This window comes from Cygnus atratus, chromosome 2, assembly GCF_013377495.2.
Source record: "Cygnus atratus isolate AKBS03 ecotype Queensland, Australia chromosome 2, CAtr_DNAZoo_HiC_assembly, whole genome shotgun sequence".
Classification (NCBI taxonomy): domain Eukaryota; kingdom Metazoa; phylum Chordata; class Aves; order Anseriformes; family Anatidae; genus Cygnus; species Cygnus atratus.
Window position 1 is genome coordinate 125716113 of NC_066363.1, and position 13001 is coordinate 125729113.

The 13001-nt window shown below is 49.9% G+C and overlaps 1 protein-coding gene across 1 annotated transcript; it reads right to left on the reverse strand.

Moving 5' to 3' along the window:
* Positions 1-813: 813 nt before the first annotated feature.
* PRDM14 (PR/SET domain 14) lies at positions 814-7965 on the reverse strand. The gene is given in 7 exon segments (XM_050708740.1): positions 814-1041; positions 3355-3456; positions 4871-5073; positions 6639-6909; positions 7053-7217; positions 7220-7414; positions 7417-7965. Coding segments are annotated over 7 exon segments (1713 nt in total).
* Positions 7966-13001: the final 5036 nt, after the last annotated feature.

The following is a 13001-nucleotide window of genomic DNA, read 5'->3' on the forward strand; positions in this document are numbered from 1 at the left end:
AAAACCTTTGTGCCTTGAGACTCAGACAGAAGAGCACATGGGTGGGATCATGTCAACTCCTGGCCTGTGCTGAGCTCAGTGCAAAGCCTCTCTGAGGCTGCTAGAGTGCTGGTGACCCACCTAGGAGCTCACTGGTGCTTGGGAACAGCTTCAGGTTTGGTCTTCCCCGTACCACTTCTGCAGCTAGGACAGGCTGAGGAAGGGTTGGTGTCACTGACCTGAAGTGGTGTCACTATCCCCAGAGCAATGTCACTGTCCTGGAGTTCCCTGTGGTCAGCTCACCTGGCTCTGTGGCCAAACAGATCTAAATAACCCTGCGCTGCTCCCACCACATTTGCATTTAATTAGGGAGTCATTAAGGAACTTCCATAATATGGGGAAATAGGCCCTACACCTGCTCATGTGCTGAAACAAACAGACAAAATTGGCTTTGGTAAACACACTTGCTAAATAAGTCCCTTACATGAGCTTTGGCATGGACAGCAGCAGGCAGTCCGTAGACTGACGCATTAGAGGTATGGCAACGTCTATCACAGTGATATTCACACATAAAAGGTTCGTGGGAGGTGGCATTCACTCCTGGCTGTGAAAATGAGAGCGCAGGAAGGGGAGGAAGGGTTAGTGCATGTTGGAGTTCACCCCAGCGTGGAGCCAGGGTACCCAGTAAGATAAGCCAGTGCCCTGCACTTAGAGAGGAGCTTGGGACCCACATCGCGAGGGTAAATGTCACCTCCTGTGGTGTGCACACACCCAACACACATGCACATACACAAATACACACACGAAGCTGGCACAGGACCCATCCACCTTTGACTAATGAGCAGCATGGCTCTTCATGTGGAAGTGGTAATCCTCCTGCTCGGGGAAGTGCTGGCCGCACAGCGAGCAAGTGCCGCCCTTGTCCCTGCTGTGCGTGCGCCGCATGTGGCTGTCGTGGGCGGCGTGCGAGGCGAAGGCTTTGCCGCAGTGCTTGCACTTGAAGGGCTTCTCTCCAGAGTGCTGGCGGATGTGCGTGCGCAGGATGCTGGAGGCTGTGAATGCCTGAAACACAGCAGGGTGGGGTGGGAAAGCAGGAGAATGTTTAGAGGGCTCTATTTTCTCATAGCTAATTCCCATTTTCAGGTAACCCAGAGCCTGTCAGAAGCACTGCAGAGCCTGAAAAGAAGTCCTCAGATAGCTGACATCATCAGGAAAAAGAAAAAAGAAAAAGAAAGAAATAGAAAAGAAAAGGAAAGAAAAGGAAAGAAAAGGAAAGAAAAGGAAAGAAAAGGAAAGAAAAGGAAAGAAAAGGAAAGAAAAGGAAAGAAAAGGAAAGAAAAGGAAAGAAAAGGAGTAAAAAAGAAGCTCCCAGCAACAAGGAACCTGAACGAGTAACAGCTGTCACATCCAGCTATAAAGATATGGCTAAGTCCATGGAGTTAGACCAGAGAAAGATTTCTCACCACAGACACCAGTAAATATCTTCTACGTGTCGAAGGATGAGAAGTCAAGTCAATACTGTCCTAATTAGCTTTGCAGTTCCTTTGTATAGGGGAAAGATAATGCATTTTTTCCCTGCAGTGTTTATTTTCAAAGTTAAACCCTTTCATGCTCACATATACTGACTTGGAATTCAGCTGCCAGAATTCATTCATTTGATCCAGCATGCCTTTTCTGGGCTTTCCTCTCCAGCCCATTTCTCCCCCCTTGCTTCACTTTGCCCCCCTCAAAATTTTCTGCATTTGGGGAGAAAACCCTCTCCCTAAGACTTAAGCAGACATACGTTGCTAAATAGTCCTCATTTATTTATTTATTTATTTATTCCCCCGCCTCCCCCAATAGAGGCATTTCCAGGCCTTTTACTATTTGCAGACCACACGAAATCGCTGTGGCTACTACCCCTGCTACTGCCAGCAACATGAGAAAAAAATGCTACGCTATAAGCTGAAATGGTGTGCACTGGTGTAGCAGGCAGGCAAAGTTGTCACCCATAACCCACAGAGCCTCTTTAGTGCTGTTATGTTGTTGAACCATCACAAGTTTTCACAGCAAAGAGCAACACATCTCAGGTACCATATATCCTAGAGGGATCTGTTCACACAGCAACCTGTAAAGCTCTCCAATCTGTTTCTATGATCAGAAGATTAAAGGACTTCCTAAACTCTGCCTACGAGTGTTCAGGATGTCTAGGAAATATTAAAAAAGGAAAAAAAGAAACTTTTAAGGTTCCTTACTATAAGGCACTTCAGCTATGTGTTAATCCTGCCATAAACAAGACATTTCTGTCTACAAAATCAGGAGCACCTTACTGCACACTTTAGTGCTTCTGCATGGCATGGACACCAGGGCAGCACATAGCACATGGAGCCATCCCAGCACCCATCCAAAATCAGTATGCATATCTACTGTCTGCTCAGGATCACCTGAATCATCCCTGGTGTGAGGAGCAGAAGCAGCTGAGAAAATTTTTAATCAGAGCTGTGTGGCTTTACTCAATTTCTTTTCGAAACGAAGCCTTTGTGCCCTGCTACAGTACTATTCCTATAAATTGCCCTGTTACTTCAAGGTAAGCATGCACAAATTCATATTCTGAAGGTTCAGTTCTTGGGCCAAACCTGCCCACCACACTCCAGAAGCAGTGTCAGTAAGATCAAAAACTATTTGATGAAAACGGGGAATATTTTACCAGCTGAATGCCTAGGATGGAAACTGAAATATTCTTAAGTATTCCTAGACATTATTCTTGCAGCAGCTCTCTGAGCTGGTAATTAACAAAAATTCTGCATCAGAGGGAAAGCAGAAGCACAGAGACCTGACCCTGATTTTTCAGTCTCAACCATTTGTATGAATTAAAAGCATTTTTGTATAAAGAACATGATTCCAGAATTGGGACTTTCATAGAATCATTTTGGTTGGAAAAGACCCGTAAGATGATTAAGTCCAACCATCAACCTAGCACTACTGAGTCTGCTGCCAAATCATGTCCCTTAGTGCCATGCCTGTAAGTCTCTTAAATACCTCCAGGGCTGGCAACCACCACTTCCCTGGGCAGCCCGTCCCAATGCCTAACCACTTGTTCCATTATGAAATTCTTCCTGATGTCCAATCTAAGCCTCCCCTGGTGCAACTGGAGACCATTTCCGTCTGACACAACCCTCTCACTTCATCCCTTACTCCCACCACAACTCACAACTGCGCCTAAATATGCACCCGCTCATCTTGATAGCAACCGAAAGAGAAGCCATTTCCTGATTTCTTAGATAGAAAAAGATGATGGAGCCTGACAAGAGACACCACCCGGCATGCTGCTGGGCACAGTAGACAGCAGACAGTGGGACAGGCTGGGACCCGGTGTGAACTGGGGAGTTGCCCGACCTTGTTGCAGTAGACGCATTTGTAGGGGCGCTCCCCAGAGTGAACCCTCATGTGTTTGTTCAGGCTGGAGGACTGAGAGAAGCTCTTCCCGCACACCGAGCACTGAAAAACAAGCAAGAAAGTTAAAAGGAAGCACACAACAGCACAGCTGTAAGGAACGATTAGCTATGGGGATGACTGTGTATATTTTGCTATGTATATTCACATACAAACATATCAGTAATTTAAGGAGGAACAAATCTGAAATATAGTCAGAATTTTAATGTATTTTTTAAGAAAGGATTCTTTTAAAAAAGGGAAATCATGCAAAATTTCAAAAGCTTTTTTGTGTGTATGGTTAAAATAGCTCCATTACAATTGTCTTTCTTCAGAACATTAACATACTAACCAATAATTAAAACCCCAAAATTTCTGTAAAATTCCCATTTATCTTAAAAATGTAATTAAAGCTTCAGTTGCCTTTTTTTTTTTTTTTTTTTTAACTCAACAAATAAGATAGACAAACTATTTCCCAGCAGATGCTTTACGGGGACCCCTTAGAATAATCATTCAGAAATGGCAGGTCAGTGGCAGCACTTAGCCTCCAGCTTGATCTTTCAGAAGTGCCTCTCCTTAGAGCAGTAAAACAAACAGCCCTTCTGATGGGATGAGCTGCTGCTGCCTCTGTCCGATGCTGCCAGCAGCAGAACAAAGCCCAGTTCTGAGGGTGCTGAAGCCAACTGAGAGACTTGCATGGACTCTGGTGGAATTTGTACAAAACCATAAATAACTTCCTCTTACAACTGTTTTGAAAGACATGAGCATTCTTAAGTTGAAAATAAACTAAGCTATGACCAGTCTTAAAGGAATTTTTACTGATCGTTTTGTCCCTGCTTTTTAAGTTGATCTATTCCCATTTAAATGCAATATCTATTCAGAACAAGTTTATCGTCCTGTTGTTCTAAAATAGTTCTTTCCTATGGGAAGGGAAGGGAAAGGAAAAAATACATATTTCAAATCTCACATTTTCTATAATCATTATACCTCAAATTTAATAGAAACATATTTTAAACCTGCTACTAAATCCATATTCTGACATTATAATATTGCTAGTTTAGTTGCAAAACCTTTTCCTGAAAAATCCACTTTATTCCAAGATGTTCTATAAAATAGGTATTTGGAGGATTTTCAAGACTAATTTAACTGTGCCATTTCAGGCACCGTGACTTGCCCTTCCCAAGCCTCTAGGAAAGCTTAATTTTCCCTTCCCAGGGCTCCTGGAGGAAACCAGTGTTACGGAGAGTTGTTTGGAGGGGCTGAGGCAAATATCTCAGCACGGACTTGCTTCTGTCAATTGAAAATCTGCTCCAAGGTGAGCGTGAAACTTTTAACTCCTGCTGTGTCCAACAGCCTCAGTCCTTCACAGGCAGAACTGCCAAGAGTGGGGGAAAAGCAGCATCTTACCTCGGCCAAAAAACCTCCTTAATTACTCACCCCAGCAGATCTGGGAGCTGCGGACAGCCAGGAGCAGGCTCACCTTGTGAGGTCTGTGCTTCTCGTGAACGTGGAGAATATGGATCCTCAGCCTGTCCCTTTTTTCAAAGGATCGGCTACAAAGGTGGCAAGGAAATTTCCTGTCCCCCTGGTCCACACAGCGGGTGTACTTGAGGTGCTTGTCCCGGTAGTACTTGTAGGCGAAGACCTTCCCGCACCGCTCGCACTTGAAGCTCTCCCCGGCGTCTGAAGGGAGAGTGCCAGCGCCCCGTTACACCGCAGCAAGGGGGATGAATTTCTAACCTGCTGCCTTTTCAGAGCTGGTGACCGACCGACAACTGTAAGCCCCCGGAAGGGTAATACTGCCAGAATGCTTTAAACATTATAATTAACAAAATGCAAGTTGCATCTCAAGCAAACTCAACGCTCCCCTTGCCCATCTATTTCCTTTCTAACGGAGGGGAGCAAACAAGAGCCCCGAGCCCAGTGAAATTATTTTGTTTAGCTACTGACTTCAGCAAAGACACGATTTCATCCTCGTCTCCCTAAGCAGCGAGAAGATTGTACAGAAAAGCAATGCAGATTCCTGCAATGCAAAAAGCTGCCTCCGCGGGGAAACATTGCCAGGTGCTTAGCGATACTGCCCGTCCCATCGCGCTTCCCGTCCCAAAAAGAATAATAAGTCTGCCCACCTCCTCTGTCGGTTTCAAAATGCTATCAAACAGAACCTTGTTTATTTGGTTTTCTTTTGTATTTTAAATTGTTCTTAACCGCTGAATTTAGGAACAATGCAGGAAATTTTTCAATCGTTTAACACATCCTTTTCTGCCTTTAATTAAAGGTAGCAAAGTAACTTAAACCTTGAAAAAAGCAAACAAAAACAAACCAAAAAACAGGGATCTACCAGCTATCAGGACCAGGAACCTTAAGAAAACACCTATAGAAATGTCCATGCCCTTTTCCATGCCAATTTGCCAAATGTCTCTCCCCTTTGCTGCACCCAGCATCCTCCCAACCGCTCCAGCTTTGCTGTATTTGCACAAAATCTTTTCTCAATCCTAAGTTTTGCTTAGAAGAGCGTCACACTTTCTGCACATTACAAGTACATTTCTCCCCGAATAAGTACATTTGGTATTTCTTTTGCAAGGAATAGCAACATTATCGGATCGGAACGACTTCACCCTGCCGTTTACCAGGAGTGTTAATCGCGTGAAAATGTCAACAAGTTAAGAGTGCCCAATCGTAGCATTAAAACAGGACCCAACCAGGAATGCCCGAAAAAGCCCCTCTCCTCGAAAAATACTGTCCCCCTCAAAAGCAGGACTGCTGGGGAGCCAAGGGAAGCTCAGCCCCTCGCTCTTTGCCGCTCCCCAAAAGGCACCAGATGTTTTACAATCACACATACACACTTTTTGTTCCCAGGGGACACACAAATCGGGAGCAAGCTGCCGGGGCAGAAAGGGGTGCCTGCCTGCCTTTTGCTCCGAACTGGCAGCAACACTTGGTGCAAAGCCCCAGGCTCGCCGGTGCCCAGGGGAAGCTGCTGTTTTGGGATGCTGGAGGCTATGAGGGACCGGCACTGCCACCCCACAGCATCCCTGGGCGCTCGCCCTGCCACCACGGGGCCGGGGAGATGTTCAGAGCAAGAGGCAGGTGAAAAAGAAATAAAAAAATAATAATAAAAAAAAAAGAAAAAAAAAAGGCGATGCCAGCAGTCCTTTACCTCCCCCCCTAACGGGAGTCCGATGGTGGCCAGACACGGTCCATGGGAATAAAGGGCTGTGCCCCTCGAGGGGCTGCTCCCGGCTCACCTTCGGGGTGCGGCGGGGGTCTCATCCCCTCCGGCATGCCCTTCAGGCTGATGGGGATGCCCAGGAACTGCACGTAGCAGTCCCCGTACCACACCAGCAGCTCCTCCTTCGGCAAGATTTCCTTGCAGCTCTCATAGAAGATCTGCCCCTGGCACTGGATCGCCGTCAAGTTCTGCTCCTCGGGGAACCTGGCGCAGTTCACCAGGGACATCCAGTTGCCAGAGGCGCCCTTGCCGTCTATGAAGTGGCTCAGCTGCCCGTACTCGAAGATCTGCAGGGCAGAGAGAAGCGGATCAGCTGCCAAGGGGCGTCCCGCTTGCTCCCACCCCACCACCCAGCCAGGGCCGAGGCTCCGGGCGGAGGGGGAGCCCCCAACCCCCCCCCCCCCCCCCCCCCCCCCGCCCCCGGCTCTACCTCCCACATCAGCGAGTTGTCGTCGTAAGTCTTGATCTCGGTGGTGTTGACCACTTTGCCTTGGAAAGGGCCGAAGCGGACTCCTTTGGGGATGGGGTCCGTGCAGAAGACTCCGAGGTGGGCGAGGTCCCCGTAGGCCACCCGCAGCACCGCCAGCCCTGCGGGGTGGGGGGGACAGGCCGGGCTGAGAAGGGCTGAGCCGCGGCGCGGCGAGGGGGGCTCGGGGGGGGCTTCCCCTACCTTCGGGCAGCTGCAGCGAGTCCCTGTCGGGCGGCGGCGGGGCCGACGAGGAGTGGGCAGCACCTGCGGAGAGCAGAGGGACCCCTTCTTCAGCGGCTCCTGCCCCCCGCCCCTTCCCCTCCGAGGGGTCGGACGGTCCCCGCCGCCCAGCGGGGCCACCCTTACCCGGGCTGCCGGGGGGCACCCTGAGCCCCGAGATGGCGTGCAGGCTGCCGGCCAGCTGGCTGCTGCGGAGCGCCCCGTACAGCACGGCGTTGAGCTCCTCCTCGGTGAAGCGGTAGCTGCGGCTCTGCCCCGCCGCCTCGCCGCCCCCCGGCGGCCGGGCTGCCCGGCGAGGGGTGCCCGGCCCCGGGGGGGACCCCTCCGAGGGGACCGAGGGGGCCGAAGGGGGCGGCGGTTTGGAGTAAGGGGGTAGGGGAAGGCTGGGGATGGGCTCTCCGGGCAGCGCGGCCGGCTGGCTGAGGAAAGCGGGGATGCTGAAGGGGGGTAAGGGAGGCGAGGAGGGGAGCAGCCTGCCCAGAGGCTTGAGGGGCTCCAAGAAGTCGGGGGTCGCCTCGAAGTACTGCGCGGGGGGCAGGAAAGGCGGGTAGTAGGCGGCCAGCCCGGCGGGGCTCATCGCCAGAGCGTCTCCGGCCGTCGTGGGGCCCGGCTCGCCGGCCAGGGACAGCGCCATGCCGGAGGGGCTGCGGCTGCTGGGGGGTGGGGGTTCAGGGGGAGCCCCCCGGGTGCTGCGGGGCAGGGCCGGGAGCGGGATGGAGGCGAGGGAGCCGCCGCCCGGCGCCGTCGGGGCGAGGGGGCTGGCGGTCGCCGGCCCCCCGCGGCTATATGGGCCCGGGCAGGGGAGGGAGGGCGGGAGGGTGGGGGGCGGCCCGCCCCGGGGGTCGCGGAGCCCCGGGGGTGGGCGGGGGAGCCTGCCCCGACGGGCGCCCCCAGCCCGGGGAGGAGCCGCGGCTGCTCCGGCCGGCGCAGGGGGCGGAGGGGGGGACCCCCGGGCTGTCGGGCCCTCCTCTGCCCTCAGCCCCCCCGAGCTAGAGCCGTCTGACACGGTGGGGGCGATGCTGGCCTTGGTGCAGCCCAAAAAAGCCCCCCCCGGTTCCCTCCCGGCCCCGCAGCCCCAGCGGAGCGCGTCGGTGTGCGGGAGTGGGTTTGGTGTGGGAGGTCAGGGAACAGCTCCAAAAACGGGTCCCCCCTGCCCGGGAAGGTCCTCGCCACGTCCATGGGCAGGCGTGGGGTGTGCTGCAGAGCCTGGGGGGCTTGCAGCCACAGGTCTGGCTCAGAGCAAAGCAGCACGTTTAAATGCCGTTTGAGTGGTTATCGTGTGCAAAAATAAATAAATAAATAAATAAATAATAATAAAAAAAACACCCCATAACTATGTATTCCTGGGTAAAACACTGCCTTCTTCCCGAAGAAGGGATTTGTCAGGAATCACCTGAAGCAGCCACTGGCACAGAGACCGTGGCAGTCACTGACTGTGCTAACAGAAGGTGAAGCCATCCTCCAAGTCCTAATGTCTTGTCTGGGTGAAATACTTTGAAATAGAGAGTTTGAGAAAGAATAACCAACTTCCCAGGGGAACGAGGGTGTCCAGAGAGCAGGATCTTGGGCACTGTAGTTCTTACCTACCAAAAACGATGGTTCCTACCTACCAAAATTGTTGGTTTTGAAGCTCCCCTCAACTTTTCCCTTAGCACATAAGCACTAAGCAAGCAAACACAACCACACAGCCCAGCTGAGGGGACCCAGCACTGCTCCATCCAGCTCCCAGGTCCTCTTCCACAGTCAGCCCAGCCCAGCTTTATCCCAGAACGTGAGCCTGAACACTGCCGTGCTTTGCATTAAATGCATGGGACTAATTCTCTCACCTACGACCACATTCCCCATCCTAACTTTCCGTTTTGCAAGACAAAAGTAACCGAATACACCAGGGGCAGCCAATACGCACGCTAGGCTTAGGGAGGAGGTAAGAATGCAGCCTCCTGAAGCTTACTTGAGATAGTCTCTTAGCCTGATTCTTTTGTTGTCCATGTTTTCTACTTTCTCTCTGTTGTGCCGAACTTCTATTTATAAGGCAGAACTGATACTGTGTTGCTTTAGGGAGTAGTTTTGGGCAGGCAATTTATCCTGTTTTTATTGATGCAGCACCAGTGGTATAAAAGAAGTGCCGTAGTTAATCAGGTTTACAGGATGAAGCCTGTGAGCTCTGATGACAGAGAAAAAGTTTGATTTCCCTTAGAAACAGAGTGCTGCCAGGTATTGTGGACTCCCCTGGCTCCCCTGTACCCAGGTGTCACAGCATGGGAAGAAAATGGGCTTGGAGGGGAAGAAGGGGGTTTGCTTGCGTCAGAGATTCATAGAAATGAAGACAAAGAAAATGTGGGAACTTAAAATTCTCATCATCAGTTGAATTGGTTTCTTTGCCCAATTTCTGCTCTTGTAGACCTGCCCAGAGAGAAATTAAAATATTTCTTTTTGTAGAAGCCTGGTGACACAGAGCACAGAAGGAGAGGGTTTGCACCACAGTTAGGGCAATTTTGCAGTTAATTGCTGGTGACTTCCATTCCCAAAGAGGGTAAATGAGGCTACCATGAGGCTGGGGCTTGCTGTGCCCTGCTGGGAGCAGCTCCCACGGCTGCTGGCACTTAGTGTCTGGCTCGGAGGCACCTCATGGGTGTCCCCCAGACCCACCCAGAGCCTGCAGCTCCCTCCAGCCTCCCACCTTCACCCAACCATCAGAGTCAACAGCAGTGACCTGCCACCCATGTGTGTCTGCGGCATCTTTTTGGCTACTAAAGTGCTGCACAGGTTTTCATTTGGGATTGGTGTGGTCCAGAAAATATTCTCAGCAGGCTATCTGCCTCCCTCCCCTTAAAGATGTGAGAGGTATTCCTTTTCCATGCTGATGCAGGGATGCGTAGTAAAGACAAGCACCAAGGGACAGCCCTGCAGGCTTGCCTGCACAGCACTCAGCATAAGTGGCCTAACACAGAAGTGATTTCCTGGGACTGATTGAGAATTCTTTATAAAAAATGGCATCCCCAGCACTCTCGTTTCCCTCTCTGCTCCCCAGACGAGGACACAAGCTCTTTTGCACAAGTCCAAGTGCAGGGTGTTGCACCTGGGTCAGGGCAATCCCAGACATGAGCACAGACTGGGAGAAAAACTCATTGAGAGCAGCCCTGCAGAGAAGGCCTTGGGGGTTCTGGTGGACAAAAGGCTCAATGTGAGCCAGCAGTGCGTGCTTGCAGCCCAGAAGGCCAGCTGCATCCTGGGCTGCATCACCAGAGGGGTGGCCAGCAGGGCGAGGGAGGTGATTGTCCCCCTCTGCTCTGCCTTTGTGAGGCCCCACGTGGAGTGCTGCATCCAGGTCTGGGGCCCCCAGCACAAGAAGGATGTGGGGCTGTTAGAGCGGGTCCAGAGGAGGGCCACAAAGTTGATCAGAGGGCTGGAGCAGCTCTCCTATGAAGAAAAGCTGAGAGAGCTGGGGATGTTCAGCCTGGAGAAGAGAAGGCTCTGGGGAGAACTCATTATGGCCTTTCAATACTTAAAGAGAGGGACTCTTTATTCGGGTAGATAATGATAGGACAAGGGGGAATGGTTTTAAACTAAAAGAGAATAGATTTAGATTAGACATTAGGAAGAAATTATTCACTCAGCGAGTGGCGAGGCACTGGCACAAGTTACCCAGAGAAGCTGTGGATGCCCAGCCCTGGAGGTGTTCAAGGCCAGCCTGGATGGGACTTTGGGCAACCTGGTCTGGTGGGAGGTGTCCCTGCCCATGGCAGAGGGGCTGAAATTAGATGATATTTAAGTTCCCTTCCAACCGAAGCCATTCTGTGATTTTATGATTCCACTGCTCTTACTCCCACTCGACCTCTTTTTTACTCCAGACTTGACGTGCTGTGCCTCCCACACAGGTTACACCTGCAAGCAGACCCCCAACCCTCCAAATGCCACAGCATCCCAGACAGCACCCACCTGCAGTTCTGCAGCAGCCCCCAGCACCCAGCTTGGTACCAGTGGGCTCCCTGTGCCCCAGTGCTTATACTGACAACCGCTGCAGCATGGAAGTGGCTTGGTGCCATATCACCTATTTCTTATCTCACCCACTCTCCTGCTTCACTGGGCTATGTGCCAGAAAGAACACCTTGTGTCACCTGTGATTCAGACCACTAGCTATGCTAGCTATGGCTTCCTGCAGGTGGAAAAGGCTGCTCATTTCTGCTCCTGGAGGCAAAGAGGGAAGAGAAGGATACTGCAGGGATATGCTTATCGTGATGCCTTCTGATGTCGAATAATGGGAACTGCAATTTAGATCAGGTCAGAGCAGCAGCAGTGTATCGCTATAGTTAGAGGAGCGGACACAGAGCAGCAAAGTGACAGCCTCTGCTGATGTGAACTGCAGCCCTGCAAAGTGCATGCAGGGTTTGTATACACTTGGAGACGCTATGCCAAAGACAGCTAGCAGGATGTGAGTCGTGGGTACCTGCTACATGCATGCGGCCAGGCAGCCACTCGAGGCTGGTCTGAATTCTGCTTTCTTCAGCGCAAGAACTAATTCACCTTGCGGGTTACACCATGGCTATTGCTTCAGAAGACAGGGTGAGGCTGCAGACAAGATGCCCTGGACAGATCAAGACTCTGGACAGAGTGTTTCTTGACTTCCACACTCCCCTATTTGAGATCTTCTGTCTCACCATTAATTTTTAATCCAAGGATGTGGCAGAAGGACCCTAGTGCCTGACTGAACACAGATCACAGCTATACCTTCATCCACTCTTGCCCCTTGTATTTTACTTGATGATGATTTTGGCATGTTTTAGTAATTCTTTACTGGCTTCAGCAACTGAGCAGTAATTAATTTATCATAGCAAGCCTCCCCAACTCTTCATTGGGTCTAATTCCAATTCTAAGGGCATTTGTTTTACTTCATTGATAGTTATTCTTTCAATTCCAGTTTCTAATTTCTTAAAGCTTAAACAGCACAAAAGCAATTTTACTATTATATAGACAACTACCTTAATTATTAAGAAAATAATAACCCTTTTTACTGTTGGCTTAAAATATTTCTACACCATCCCATCCTCCAATGTTTGGTAACCTACTCGACCAATTAAAAGGCTTTTTTTTTTTTTTTTTTCCCCCTCCAGCTGCCTTATGTAAACTGTGTAGTTGGTTGTATATTTGATTTACATCTTTCTCTGTCCATATAGTTGCATTACAGCTCAATTCCCTATAAATTGAGCCCCACAAGTTGATGGCTGTTGAAAGGGTGTCCTAATGATATGAAGATTCAGGAATTAGAGCAGTGCTTTACTTCCAGGCATGTATCTATTGCACCTGAATCTCTGACCAATAAATAAATAAATAAAATGAGCCTCTTCCTGGTCAAGCTATAATTAATTAATTAAATTAATTAAAATTAATTACAATTAATTAAATCATTTAATTAAAAATGTATGTAAGTTATACAAACCCTAAATTTGTGTGGACTATTAAAAAAAAAAAAAGGAAATCACACATTAATGTGCTTTAACTTTCCATCTGCAGTATTAGCTGTATCTCCAGATATAGCAGCATTTTAATGACGCAGGCTCTAGCTTGGTGACTTACCTAAAGCCCTTGCCCTCATCCCATTCCAAAATAACATTGAGAACAAACAACTGAAAAATACACACTGAAGAAAAATTTAGAGCAAGTCAATTCTGT